Source organism: Cicer arietinum, chromosome 7, assembly GCF_000331145.2.
Source record: "Cicer arietinum cultivar CDC Frontier isolate Library 1 chromosome 7, Cicar.CDCFrontier_v2.0, whole genome shotgun sequence".
Lineage (NCBI taxonomy): Eukaryota > Viridiplantae > Streptophyta > Magnoliopsida > Fabales > Fabaceae > Cicer > Cicer arietinum.
The window spans coordinates 53373262-53387745 of NC_021166.2; the positions used below are offsets into that span (position 1 = coordinate 53373262).

General features: G+C 28.6%; 1 protein-coding gene across 3 annotated transcripts; it reads right to left on the reverse strand.

Moving 5' to 3' along the window:
• Positions 1-4311: 4311 nt before the first annotated feature.
• On the reverse strand, positions 4312-7407 carry LOC101496821 (protein BPS1, chloroplastic-like). 3 transcript variants are annotated; one of them, XM_027336332.2, is made up of 3 exons: positions 7250-7393; positions 6618-6760; positions 4312-5599 (listed from the first exon to the last, which is right to left on the reverse strand). In XM_027336332.2, exon 3 carries the CDS (start codon positions 5594-5596, stop codon positions 4523-4525), a length of 1074 nt encoding a protein of 357 aa, XP_027192133.1. In that variant the 5' UTR covers positions 5597-5599; positions 6618-6760; positions 7250-7393; the 3' UTR covers positions 4312-4522. The 3 variants fall into 3 exon arrangements, with proteins under 3 accessions (XP_027192133.1, XP_004510750.1, XP_073219881.1); XM_004510693.4 differs by lacking the exon at positions 6618-6760 and having other exon boundaries at positions 7250-7407; XM_073363780.1 differs by lacking the exons at positions 6618-6760; positions 7250-7393 and adding an exon at positions 7018-7200.
• Positions 7408-14484: the final 7077 nt, after the last annotated feature.

Consider the following 14484-nt stretch of genomic DNA (forward strand, 5'->3'; position numbering starts at 1 on the left):
CCAATTGTTTATAGATTTTTGGAAGTCCTCAATAGTAATTTCTTCACTATTGATAGGTTCCCTTTTCTCTGGGAAGTTTTGGGTAGAAGGAGTGGAGAAAGAAGAAGTTCTACAAAAGAGATTATCCATATTTAAAATTTTGCCTTTTTATTTTGAAGAAACTTTCAAGGATTCACTGCCCTTAAACACCTGTACGTTGGCTTAAACACGGGACTTACAACCCAGAAACTATTATTCTTCAAGATAAAATTTCAAGATTTTAGATATTTTTTAATCAATTTTATATAACCTATTCCCCCCCAAGTCTGATACCAACGAACGTCCTAGATCAAAGGGTCACCGATAAAAGGTACATAATTCAACTATCAAGTCCTGTTCAAAGATTTGCATGTGAAATATAGCGCTACAGAATTTTATATATATATTATAAATTTCAAAATGCCATACTTTGAAAAACAAAAAAAATACAAAAATGTCTTACTTCTTTGTCCCAGAATCCCAACATGAGAATGCGACGAGGTGAAGGAATTTTTTTTAATGTTAATAGATGATCGCATCTCGGAAATGCGACCTTGTACTGGCATTTTTTTTTTGCCATTTAATAAATATTTATTTTTATTATTAATTATGTTTATTATTATTTAATAAATTATAAATAATTAAAATATTTAAAAATTCAAAAAACTATTAATAAAATAAAATATATTAATAAATAATAATAGTAATAATATATTACTAAAATAAAATTAATTAAATTTAACAAACAAAACACGTTAAATTTAATATCACAAATTAAAAAAAAAATACATCAAATTCATATTTTATTATTATTTTTTTTATTAATTTTTATTTATTAGATAAAAAAAAAAGGAGAAAGTTGTTATAATAATGTGGCAAAAGAGAAGTAAATTGTAATAATAATGTGTCAAAAACAAATAAGATGAAGTTGTTATAATAACGTGTCCCTCATATTTTATCGATAAAACAACAATGTCTTTTTCATATCATACCATACTTAAGTTGCGATCAACAACTAGCAACTGAGGCTAAAAAGTAGAACATTTATGTATTATTTTTTTGAATTGTGGCAATTTGGTCAAAAAGTAAAAAAATAGGATATAAAAATAAAGTTGGAACGTAGGATTAATAAAATTTATTATTATTATTATTAATCTTTTTTTATAATAGTATTTTGAATTTTTAAATATTTTAATTATTTATAATTTATTAAATAATAATAAATATAATTAATAATAAATAGAAATATTTATTAAAGAACAAACAAAAAAACAATAATGGTACAAAGTCGCATCCCATCTATTAACAATAAAAAAAAATTCCTTCAATAATTGGGAAAAAAATATAACATTTTTGTATTATTTTTTTAAAGTGTGACATTTTAGGATGTAAAAAAAGTAATATAAATAAAAAAATCTCCAATAATACGCGTTTTCCATTTCCATACAAATATTTATATTTTCTTATGTTTCATAGCTAGTCTTAGTTTATTTATTTTTGTCTTATGCTTCGATTACTTGTTTTAATTCCTGACCCCAAAATTGGTCATTTGAATAGAAACTTCATAGATGGCGATCCATGAAAGTATATACAAATAAATTCCACAGGTCAATTAAGCTTCGGAAATATGTGTTCTTTACTCTTCTGTCACGTTCCTTTGAAAATTATGTAATACTCTAGATGCTTTTGTTTAATTGGTACCATAATTATTGTACAAAATGTAATGTAAACATAACCAACCATAAAATTATATCATATCTAATATTTCCTTTGATCTTCATTGTAAACGAAAAAGTAATTATATTTTATCTCAAATATAAATACTAAAAGAATTAAATCGTTCCTCTAAAGACACGTGTTAAATATTTAAAGATGAAAATATTATTTTGAAAAATATATTAAAAATTATGTATTTAGTTTTTGAAAGCATCAAATTTGTTAAGATTTACTTTTATTTATTTAAATTTTTCATCAATAAATATTATTTTTCTTGCTTAAAAAAATAATGAAAGTAGGAAAACCCAGTCAACGAACCAATTTGACGTGGTTCTCAAACACACGATCTCAGTTATGTAGCCTCCATAGTACGCGTAAGAATACCTTTTTAAAAAAATAAAGTCAACAAACTAACAAAACTATACATTTTCAATTATGGTCCACAAAAAACAAGTCAAATCAAGTTAAACCATTTTTCCAAAGGTAAATAACTTTTTTTTTTTTTTTGATGTGGTGTACCCTCAATCATATTAACATAATAATTTTTATATATTATAAATTTTAATCAATAATTTTTAGATCGTTAATGTATATTCAAAATCATAACTATTTTTAAAATTTGAATTTTATAATACTTATATTTGTAAATATATCTTCGTTATTAACTTAAATTTTATTAATTTACTTATAAATTTATTATTTTAATTTTAATAAATTTAAATTTATGTTGTATTAATGTATTCTGTTAATTTGAACAAATAAATATATTTTATTTTTGTAAAAAAAATTAAAAAAACTTGCATGTTTATTATTTTAGGTGACTCAATTGTTTTAATTTTAATATTGACCAGCATTTCCAAGATATAATAGCATCAATCATGTAGAATAAACGGTTTATGATAAACTAATATTTTTTATATGATATAATTTGTGCGGGATTCGGATCTTGTGTTGTGTAACAAAATAAACAAACCATAGTTAAATTAATTAATCAGAGTTGTATTTTATTTTCTTTTACAAAAGGTCAATTTGAATTTTAGAAGACAAGAGAAATGTAATGAAGAAATAAAACACGTTATGTTATATTTATAAAAAAAAATGACGCTATGTTATGTGACGATAAGATGAAAATGAGATAAATTTTCTATTAAATAAAGGGGTTTGACAATTCCAACGTGAAAATGAACAAACCATGGGTTTAGTTCTACCACTTTCCTGGAAAATTCTCACATTTGGTTTCCTCGTGATTTCTTGGAAAAGTTCAATCAAATGCATGAACCCAACTTTAATCTTTATTAGATGAGAAACTTGGTGCTTAGATTCTCTTTTCTAGTTTGCTTTTCTTTGTGAAATGCATGTGCATTGATTATTACAATCGTATACTATTAGATATCATATGATTGATTTGGGTGCAATTTCTTTTTAACACAATAGTGCAAAATTCTTAGTGTTATTTAGTTTAGTTATCACTGTCATATTTAGTTTAATTAAATAAGTGTTATTTATTTAATTTTAAATATTATTTATTAATTTTTAATTATATTATTTAATTAATACTAGAGTTCAATTTATATATTATGTAGTATAAAGAATTTTTATATTATTAATCAATTATAACCGTTAAATTATTAATGATATTTGACTTTTATCATAACTTCTTAGAGTTTAATGGATCTGCATTGTCAATATTAAACAATTTTACACTAATATCTAATGAGAATTATTTATTTTGCCATATGTAACCATAAAAGTGGAGTGTAGTGGTATGAGGTGGCAAAATGCATGAATTTTATTGGATGTCAGTGTAAAACTGTCTGAGTATGCGAAGAGTAAATATTCGTCTGAAACGTGTGAAAAAGTGAAAAAAAAAAATTTTAATTGGACTTAACAAAATTAAACCTCTTTTAAAATTAACGTAAAATCAATGTATTTGCAGAATTCACTCGAATTTACTGTAAATTTACAAATTCACCTGTGTTAATTTGATTATCAGAACGAATTTACCAATTTTTGAATCTACCAATGACTTAATGCGTTTTTTACACCTTAATACGTAAATTCGAGTATTAATGCGCAAATTGGATTTTTATAACCTTGATTCTGAATCCTTTCTCTCTGTTTTTGTGAAAAATGTCATTGAATGGCCTAAGCAAAGCATTTCTCAATTCTATCTTTGCTGTTTCGATTTGACCAGGTATTGTGGAAGTAAAAGAGATCTTGTTTTTCTTTATACTCACTCTATGTTAATGATGTTGTCTTGCCTGCTTGCGCTATAATTGAATTGTTAGCCTGAGTTGGTTGCTGTGATAAATTGCAATAATTATAGATGTCACATGTTTGGTAGAGTCCCATAAACCTACAGCCCACAAAAGACGTCGGGCATAATATTCAATTTCAAACACTAATTGAATAGTTCAAATAACCAGAACTCTTTACCACAAGAAAACTAGAACTCTGTACCTCGAGAACGAAAGGGTTAAGACAAGAAAAACTCCCACAAAGTGATGAATTATACAACAAATAAACATTTGTATTCTGATAAAGATCATGCAAGCACAATTAATTAAAAAGGTTCGGTAGACATAATAAAACTTTTTATATATTTTATATTGTTCAACATCACATATAACACCCCACTCACACATATACATTTTAGCTCAACCATACTATCATCAGATAACCTACCCATGCTACCCTTAAATATAACAAACCAAATAGGATCAAATACTAAGAATACAAACATAAAACCCCCAAACACAACATCTACCTTAATAAGACTAGTGTATAGTCAATGGACTAATTGCTGATCTATGTTACGACCAAGGACACGATCATTTACAGTTTTATCAAACCTCAGAGAGGATAGCAAAGTATCACGACTAGCCAAAACTGCTTGGAAGAAACCGTCCACTCCCTTTGCAAGAAGATCCATTCCTAGGGAAAGCTTCTCAGCAGCCATGCCTAATTCCTCAACAGTCTTCAGAAGCAACTCTTTCTCAACTTTGTCTTCGGTATCTACACCACCTTGGATAGTAGGACGTAATTCCTTCACGACAGCATCAACCGCTTCCAACTCACTAAATACAGAAAACTTACCACTGGAAAATCTAACTCTAATTTCTTCATTTACAAGACTCTGTAAACTTTTAAAAGCTGGAGTCCATGAATACATGTCAGCAACATCCAAGTCTAGCAACTTCTTTGAAGAGCCAGAGAATGCTGCAGAAAACACACTGCAAACAAATACAGTCTCCACCTTGACTCCATACATAGCTTGCATCAAAACCTTACCTTTTGCAGAATTTTTAACCTTGGGAAGATCAAGTGTTCCCACAAGACCATCTAAAATGGTGCTACACTTCTCAATTCTAGGGTTCTTAGCACTAATGTGTCGCCTCCAATCATCGAGTAAAGTACAGGCTCGATGAAATTGCTTTGATGAGGCTGGATTTAAATTGTGCAGTGCACACTTGAGCGGAAGATTGCCCTGATTCAGACGTGAAAGCTCAGAACTAAATGCGTTGCATATGTCTAATAACTTCGTACTTATGTCGAAGTAGACATCAACCCATTTTTCATCCCAAACACTCACGGGCAGCTCAAGATCTGTTATAAGGGTTCGTACGTCATTATGGGTTTCGCAAAGTGACTTCATAGCCAAAGTCATCCAAGACAAGCTGAGGATTTCATCCTTGCTTTTAGGCATAAGCTTTCTTAGCCTCTCTGCTAATGTTACTTCAAAAGCTTGCAATACTGCAAGAAGTTGTGGAGACATGTGAGAGCCTTTAGGTGCTTTCATGCGAAAAGGATTTCCAAAAGGGAAGAAAGATCGGGATGGGTGTGGATCCTGTGAACGACTCATTTTCTGTAACAATAAGAAAGATATGTTAAAATTACAAGATTCAGAAAGGGAAAATGTAAGAGAGATATAACAAGCAACAATAAGGGATATATTTTTGTACAACTCATTTACTGCACACAAACACTCTGTCCTAGGCTTAGAATTGTCGGAAAGGCTTTATTTTGTGTGAAAAAACAATGAACTATATGTTCATATGTGATAAATAGTTCATTTTCTAGTTCAAGCATGTTTGTCTTGTAGTTTGTTTGCTCTAAAACACGGTTTTATCCAAAGTATGTAAACACATGTTTTTCCATTTGGAGAGCATAAAAAAGAGTGCAAACAGACAACCAAAAACTTCTCCATGCTATTTTTCCAGTTTAAACCGTGTAGAACAGGTTTTCGCCAAACCAAAAAAATCCAGTTGAACATGGTTTAGTTATCATCATAACATAAAACAAGTTCTAATCTATCTTTGCTACCATATTCTAAACAGTTCAGTTCAATCCAGTTTTGTTCTTTCAAAATAACCAAACCGTACACAACCCTAATTAAAACTCTACATGGAATCATAAATCAACATCCAACCTAGGTAGTTAATCCCAGATAGCTGTGCGTCGCGGCCAACCCCAAAAGTGGGATAGCGGGATAGCGCTATCGGGGATAATTGCTATTTTTTTTAACAAATTACATGAATAATATTATATAAATCTATATTTAATGCAAAATTAACAAATAACTCAAACTCTGAAACATTTATAATTAGTAATAAGAATTTACAAGTCTTACTCTTAGTCAAAACATACATTGAAATGCCAACAAAAGTCAAGGAAATAAAGATGATGCATATTGAAGTCTTTAACACAGTAATAAAATCACTAAATATTAAAACTCAAATGCATGTTCTAGCATAGGAATCAAAGATAAGCATCATCTTCATTAGCATATTCTACTTCTTCTTTTTAGGTGAAAGTAGAAACAATAAAACAAAGAAGGAAAAACTAATAGCCGGATCTCGCTGAGAAAAGTTGGGATTAACTACGCCGAGATAGCGGGATCTCGCCCAAATCTCGTCGGGATCTTGTTTCACGCTGTCGCGGACACGCCGTTGCGGTCAGGCATTGTACCGCACCGGGACAGCGGGATGTTGCCGGGAAACGCTGGGATTAACTACCTAGCATCCAACTAACCAAAAAAAATTCTCAAAACAATATCCATCAAACCATATGAACCAATATTCACCTTAAATTCATAACAACAATCACAACAAATAAAAAGTAAAACACGAGATCCATAAAAAAATAAAAATAAAAAATCCTTTCACCTACAATTTTAACATAAATCTATTCAGATCTAAAACCAAAAACATCAAAACTTAAATCAACAACTCTCAAATTCAAGCATCGAATTATCAGAATAAAAGTCATAAAAAATTACTCTACCAAAAAAAAAGTCAAACCATCGAAATCTTCAGAACCATAGTTAGATCGTCGAATAACGAACCGATTGAACCGAATAGAATCACCGATGATCAAATTAATTCACAAAAAGACAGAAAAATTAAAGAAATAAAACAAAATCCCTTATTCAGTTTATTTTCAATAAATAAATAAACAAAAATAAATAGTTAATTCTTTTGCATTAAACATAGAATAATATAGTAGAAGAGATTACCTGAGATGAGAATGAAAAGAGAAAAGAGAGAGGAGAAAAAGTTTCAGAGAAGTTTGGTAGCCAAAACTTTATTTCGTTTCTTTGAAGGGTTCAGAGTTTGTGGTTGGTGGTGTTCTTCATTTGTTGTAGATAGGATAGGAAGGGAGATTCTGATAAATTTATTGTGCTTACTCGTTTTTTAGGTCACGGGAGGACACGTGTGGATATATTATTCGCCTGTTATGCAATTCTGTACCTCAATTATTCTACTTTTTTATTTCTACTCCTTAATTATTTGTTTTAGCTGAATATGCTCGTTTTTCATATGACAACGGGCCTCACCGGCGAGAAACTTCCTTTTTCTGATTTTTTTTTTCAAACCACTTTTTGTCATTTTACGCGGACTATTAGTAATTTAATATTAAAGAATTAAATTATTTTTTAATTGTTTAAGCGATTTTGATCCAAAAGAAAAATTGTTTAAGCGATTGTTAACATTTAAGATTATTTTTACATTTTGTACAAGATGATAAATGCATAATTTTTTCACGAGTCTAAAGAGGACATATACAACTTTTTAATTTTTTTAATTAAATTTATTGTTAAACTATAATTAATTGATAATATAAAATAATTTTACATTGATATTATATAATCTTTAGTTTCTTTTTTCAAATACAATAATACTTGTTTTAGGTATAAAAATACAGTAATATTTAGCATTTTATATTAGTATCTTCTTTAAGTTTATTATTAGTTCTTTTAGGAAAATCATGGCTCTTAATTTTATTTATAAAAATAAAAAATCAACACAGTGAATAAATTAATAATTATTCATAATATTATAATAATTTTTGTATAGATTGTGTAGATATATAGCTAAATTTTTAAAAATAGATTTGGCGTAAACTTTCAATTTTGGTTTGATGTATAACAACTTCTTTATTTTTGGTACAATGTATTAAACCTTTCAGCCTAAACATGTGGTTCGTCATTTGGGACCGCGTATTTTTATTAACATTTTCTTTTGTGGTGGATGATTTATTTATTTGTAAAGATGATTTATATGTAAATATTTAAAAACGTAGTGGAGAGTGAAGACAGTGACCTTGGACTCTTTATAAAATAATATGGGTTGAAACTTTACCCTTGCACTAGCTCATGACAGGTTGGGAGACGATCGACAAAACTTATTTTTTAAATTTTCATAAAAAAGCTAAAATAAAAGGAAAGTTACACTAAACTCTTCCATTTAATCATCTGAACATAAATCACCTATAAATACATTGTTTTTTTTTATCTTGTTTTCCCCTAAAACAAATGGATAGTCAAAAACAAAATAATAAAACAAATTAATGATATTAATTTTATTATTGACGCAATAATTAATAAGTAAATAACATTACAAACAATAAATGTATATTTACTCAGATATGATTCAAGATGATTTATGCTTATAGAATACTTTCAGATACGAAAAAGTAATAGTTTTTTTGTTATGTAAGGGAAATGCTAATATACATTTGTTAATAGATTAAAAAATAAAATAAAATTTTAGAAGTTGTACATTTAATTTTTTATAATTTGAAAAAGTTGCCATTTTAATTTAAAACTTTTTTTTAAAATTATTTCCTCTTTTGATTCCTTAATTAATGTCTTTAGAGCACTCATTTCATTTTAATAAAAAAAAATTGTTTCTCGTACAGTGTGAATACATAAATTTATCAAAGATTAATTTTTAAAAAATAGCAATAACAATGTTAAAGATGATTTTTTGGTCTTCGTATTTTGATCATTTGTCATCGATTTTTTTTATCATTTATTTCATCTTTATATAAGACATAAGTTAATTGTATAAAAAACAAATTATTATTGTAGTTTTTTTAATCAATCTTACATGTCAAATTTGTCACGCCCGACCTAGTTACTAATGCGTAATTTTAACGGATTAAACAGAAGAAACCAACTTAGATAATCAAGTTTAAAACATCAACTCGATTAGTCAAAATGACGGGTTAAACAAATCTATTTAGTAGATTTGACATGTTTTGCTCTCTAAATTATATACCATTTTGTTTTTTTTTTCAAAAGGATTCTATAATAAACAATAGTATTAATAGGAAGAATAAAATATGTCTCATAAGTACTATTCAATTTGCATTTGTTAAGATATTTGATACGTTGGTGTTTCAATTCAAACTTAAGATACTCTTCTTTTTCTACATTAGTATGCGTGAATTTTCTAAAAGAAAAAAGCAAATAAAATGTACAATATAATAAATATTCCAACATTGTCACAATGTTAAGTCTTGCTTTTTTTTTATAACACACTTATTGTGTTCTTTTTTTTTTTGATGTTCCATTGGTTATTCTTCTTTTTTATTTGCTTGTGTTTCAAGTTGGTTATGATTGTATCACTATCATCTTGAGACACTTGAGTAGTGGAGATCATGAATTAGATGATTTTTTTATAATTAATAAAATATTAGTTACAGAAAAGAGTATTTTATTGTATCATTTACTATATTTACAATTAATTCAATATATTTTTCAAAATGCATGTACATGAATATCAATATACTCAAAATATTGTGTTTATGATCTTCCCTTGGTGTTGTGATCCAAAATAGCTTATGTAGAAATACATTTAATAAAATGAAAATCAAGGAAGCAAGAAGGGGGGTAAAAGAGAGAAATTCACTTACAGAAATATTCCTTGGATTATTATGCATCAATAGGACAATGATTGCCAATAATTGGTGTAGAAAAACGATAAAAATTCTCTTTCTCTCTTCGGTACTTTCAAGTAGAATAATAGCCTCAAGTACTTAATAAAGTTCTTAAGATTTTCCTTATTTTGGAAGCTACCAATTCCTCACCAAGTTTGTTTTCATGTGGGAGGCTTGATCTAATTTGAGTTTAGCCTTGCAATTTTGTTACTATTTGTTCCATTATTCATGAAGCTGTAGAATATTGAACGATTAGAATGTCATTGAGCCTCTTATTATTGATGATGCGTACATACTCACTAGTTAATCTTTAATCTAATGCCTATTCTTAATAATAATTATATATATAAACTAGTTTTTTCTTTAGTGCCTTGAAGTCTTGTTACCTACAGATCAAAATTACTTCCAAATTTAAATTTGATATAAAATAATTAAATATATAAAATGACATGATACTAAATAATTGAATGTTGAATGAAGAGTATTATATCCAAGAAAACTATTGACATATGAGAGTGTTCACCTATAAACTAGTACTATATATATATATTAGAAAATTACATTAATAGGAGAATATTATTGAGAGTTTGTAACCAATTGTACATAATATAGTTTTTCAGCCACCTCCTCACCCATAAACTCTAGTGGTAATTCCTTTCTTCTTTTTTATTCAATTTCTCTTTTATTCATCTAAGAGGGGTGATTTAAGGTCAATTTTTGATCAGAAATCATTCTCTAAATCTTTTTACTCATTTTCTTTATTTAAAACAAGATCATTCTTCAAATGAGGCAATTGCAAGTACAAAGTTACAAGTTGTAAAGTACACTGCTGATTGTACTTTCAATCTAGACTTGCACACGTGACTTAAAAGCAAGCAATCATCTCAGACAACTGACACAATCACAAGTACAAGTCAGCTCATCTCCAACCAATTCGAAGAACGATCTTGGATGTCAAGAATGTTCTTGGATTCAGCTTGAACACTCTTGATTTTTGGTTGATCTTATTTATCCACTTTTTGCACCTCTGCTGCTCCTTCCCAATGCACTCCTATTGATGATCATCAACGTCCCTCGAAAAGGACCAAACTGGAAAGGGAATCATCAAGAGCTTATAAGGACATTCCCATAATTTTTGTTGCTCTTCAAACCATCATTGCAAGACAAGTAATGCATCAAGAATCAAAGGCAAGACTAATCCTCAAAGTTGAAGGCTAAAGTAAGCAAGTACAAACTGGACATAAATGATAAAGTCCCTGCATCACTGACACACGTACATAACATAAAAGTTTGGCACACAACAGCTGTCAGAATTGTCAAAATCCAGTAATCACTCAAAACAGAAACGAAGAACGTTATTCGTTTTCACAACTTTAATCCAAGAACGCTCTGGTTTACAAAGAGCAAAATCTGCTGTAATTTAAGATTGATATGAGCTACAAAAGTACATATATCTACACAACAAAACATCAATATTCATCACAGATGAAGTTAATAATCTACACAAGATTGTTTTGGATAGATTCGATCAAAGATGATCAATAAAGGCAAAACAAAACATGAAGATCAATCTCCAAATTGATGAGCTATGAGAATGGACAACCATGACAACAAGGACACTACTGCTGCACCTTTTTTGCATAAAGCACATCATGTTTCTGAGACAAATGACTCACACATAACAGTTTTCAAAGTTCAACACTCAAACAAAAAAACGAAGAATATTCTTGTTTTACAAAAGAATATTTTGGTTTTAATTCTCTTTTAAAGACAAAATTAAAAGAGATAATTTTCCACAATATAAACCACATATTAAAGAGTATCAAGACTGCTCAAATCATTGGTGAAGCCAAGAACTCGAGATCAATGCCCAAAGGTGAAAAAACAACCTCAAGATTGATCTCCAAATTGATGAGTTGTGAGCAAAGACACAAGTACATTGTACTTACAATATTCTGCAGAAAGTTCTACATAAACATGACTCAAAATAGTGCCAACTGACATGTGATAACTCATTCACTCACCCATTCACGTTTTCCATGAAACCGAAAAGCAAGAACATTCTTCGTTTTGTCAAGATCGTTCTGGACAACAAATAAACACATGTTTAATTGCTTTAAAATACATCTAACACTTGGGAAGTGTGTCCAACAGATATATTTATTTTAAACTGAATATTCAAAGCCTTTTAACATCTATAAATTGAAGATCAATTGGAAGATGAAGACAAGAGTTCAATTTACAAATCTACCAACACTTTTTCAAGTAACAAGTCATAAAAAATCTTCAAGCAAATTCCAACTCTCTTCACTATATCTTTGAATCATTATATATTGAGTTTGTCTTTCATTTATCTCAAACAAGTGTTGAGAAGTTTCAAGATCCCAAACACTTTTATCATACACATCATTTGTAACTCAAGTCTATCTTTAATGTTAGATTGAGTGTGTTTGTAAAAATCATTTCAAGGCTGAAAGGTGATTGTAAAAATCCTTTCTAGGTTGAAAGGTGAAGATTATAACAGATCAAAGTTGATCTAAACTGGTGGTGTAAAAACTAAGAGTATTCTCCATTTTGAACACTTAATGAAAAATCTCACGGTTGTGAGGACTGGACGTAATTCGGATTAGGTGAACCAGGATATATCTTTGTGTGATCTCTCTATCTCTATTTATTTTATGTTTTACAATCAGATTTTATATTGATAAAATTGATATTGCTATTTTTTACTAACCAAGATCAATCTTTGTTTACAACCAAGATCAATCTTGAGTTAAACCTTCAGTTTTAAACAAGAATTTTTAAAAGGGGACAATTATAATTCAAACCCCCATTCCTTATAATTGACATTGTTACTTCAACGTGAAGAGAAAAGTTGTAGATTATGTATTAAGGAGAATAGATCAAATAAAGGATAGTGAAATTGAAGGTGCAAACACAAGAAGGGGGTTGAATTGTGTTTGCCAAAGTTAACAATTTTTTAATAATTTATAAATAAATAAATAAAACTAGTTGAGTTTTGGTGGCTTACTTGGAGTAGAAATAATCGGATTCCGAGATAGCAAGCAATGAATGCATAAGTAATTTGACACGTATATTGATTCTGGTTCACCACTAACTTGACAACATCCAGTGCCCTCATTCGGAAGACGTTAATCCACTAATTCAAATATCTTGAATTACAAAGCACCTAACCCTCCAAGTCAATCTTCCCAAACAGCTTGACAACCCTAGACTTTTGAGGAACTAACCACTTTGACCCTACAAGTCAAGTCTTCTCCTAACAACCTGACAACCCCAAATTGAAGAAGGAACTAAACCTTTATCGGGTTGTATACAAAAGATTGAAACTTGAGTAGTTGCTTCTAACAAAGCTAAAAATAATAATAACTCTCACACTCTAAGAAAAGAACACTCAGAAAATATTTCTAACGTGAACAAGTGTTTCTCTCTTTGAACTCTAAGAAGAATTGAGAACTTTGAGCTTGAGTTACTTTTTTTTGTTGTTCGATGTTTTTCTCCTTCAGTTTTGAGTGTCTATTTATAGTGAAAATTTGAACTTCAATTTAGTCATTGTTTAATTCTGAATTGTATGTTGTTCATATTGAGTTTGTAAATTCTTCAAATTGATTATGTTTCTATTTTGTGTAGATTAGGTTTGTAATTTCTTCAGATTGATTTTGTTCCTATTTTGGGTAGATTGACTTTGTAAATTCTTCAAATCTTGACCATATCTTATTTTCAACTTGACCAAAGATTTTCATCAATTATAAATTTGAATAAATTTTTACTTTAGATCTTCTTCAATTATAAATTTGAATTAAATCTTTATTTTAGATTTTCTTCAATTATAAATTTGAATTAAATCTTATTTTAGATTTTCTTCAAAAACATGAATCTTCTTTCATACTCTTTGAAGTCAAATATATTGTTTTCATAAAATACTTTTGTTGATATCAAAACTTTAAATGTAAAACCAACTTTAAATTTTTATCGCACGACGGTAGGAACTAGAGATGTTGTGCGAACACAATGTTAGACAGTAAAAAAACCAACACAAGGTTTAACTAAGTGCAGTAGAGATGAAAATATTGCGATGGATGTGTTAAAATATTAAACGAGATATGATTAGAAATAACAATATTAGACAGATGGTTGATTTAACACTTATCATATAAAAGATGATAGAACCTTGACTAATGTAGTTTGGAGACGTGAAGAGAAAAGTTGTACATTATGTATTAAGGATAATATATCAAATAGAGGGTAGTGAAACCGCTAGATGTAGAGGAAGACCTAAAAAAACAAGAGAAACTATTTAAAATATATCTAGAGATTATTGAGTTGGATAAAAAAAATATTATATCATAGAACATTATGATGTTGTTTGATCTATTTAGCTGACTATAATTAGTATGATAAGACTTGATTGTTGTTGTTCTCACGAGATAAATAATGGTTATTTTCATCTTTTTTCAATTATATTAATGTAATGTCCATCTCAAAGGTGCATAATATATATATATA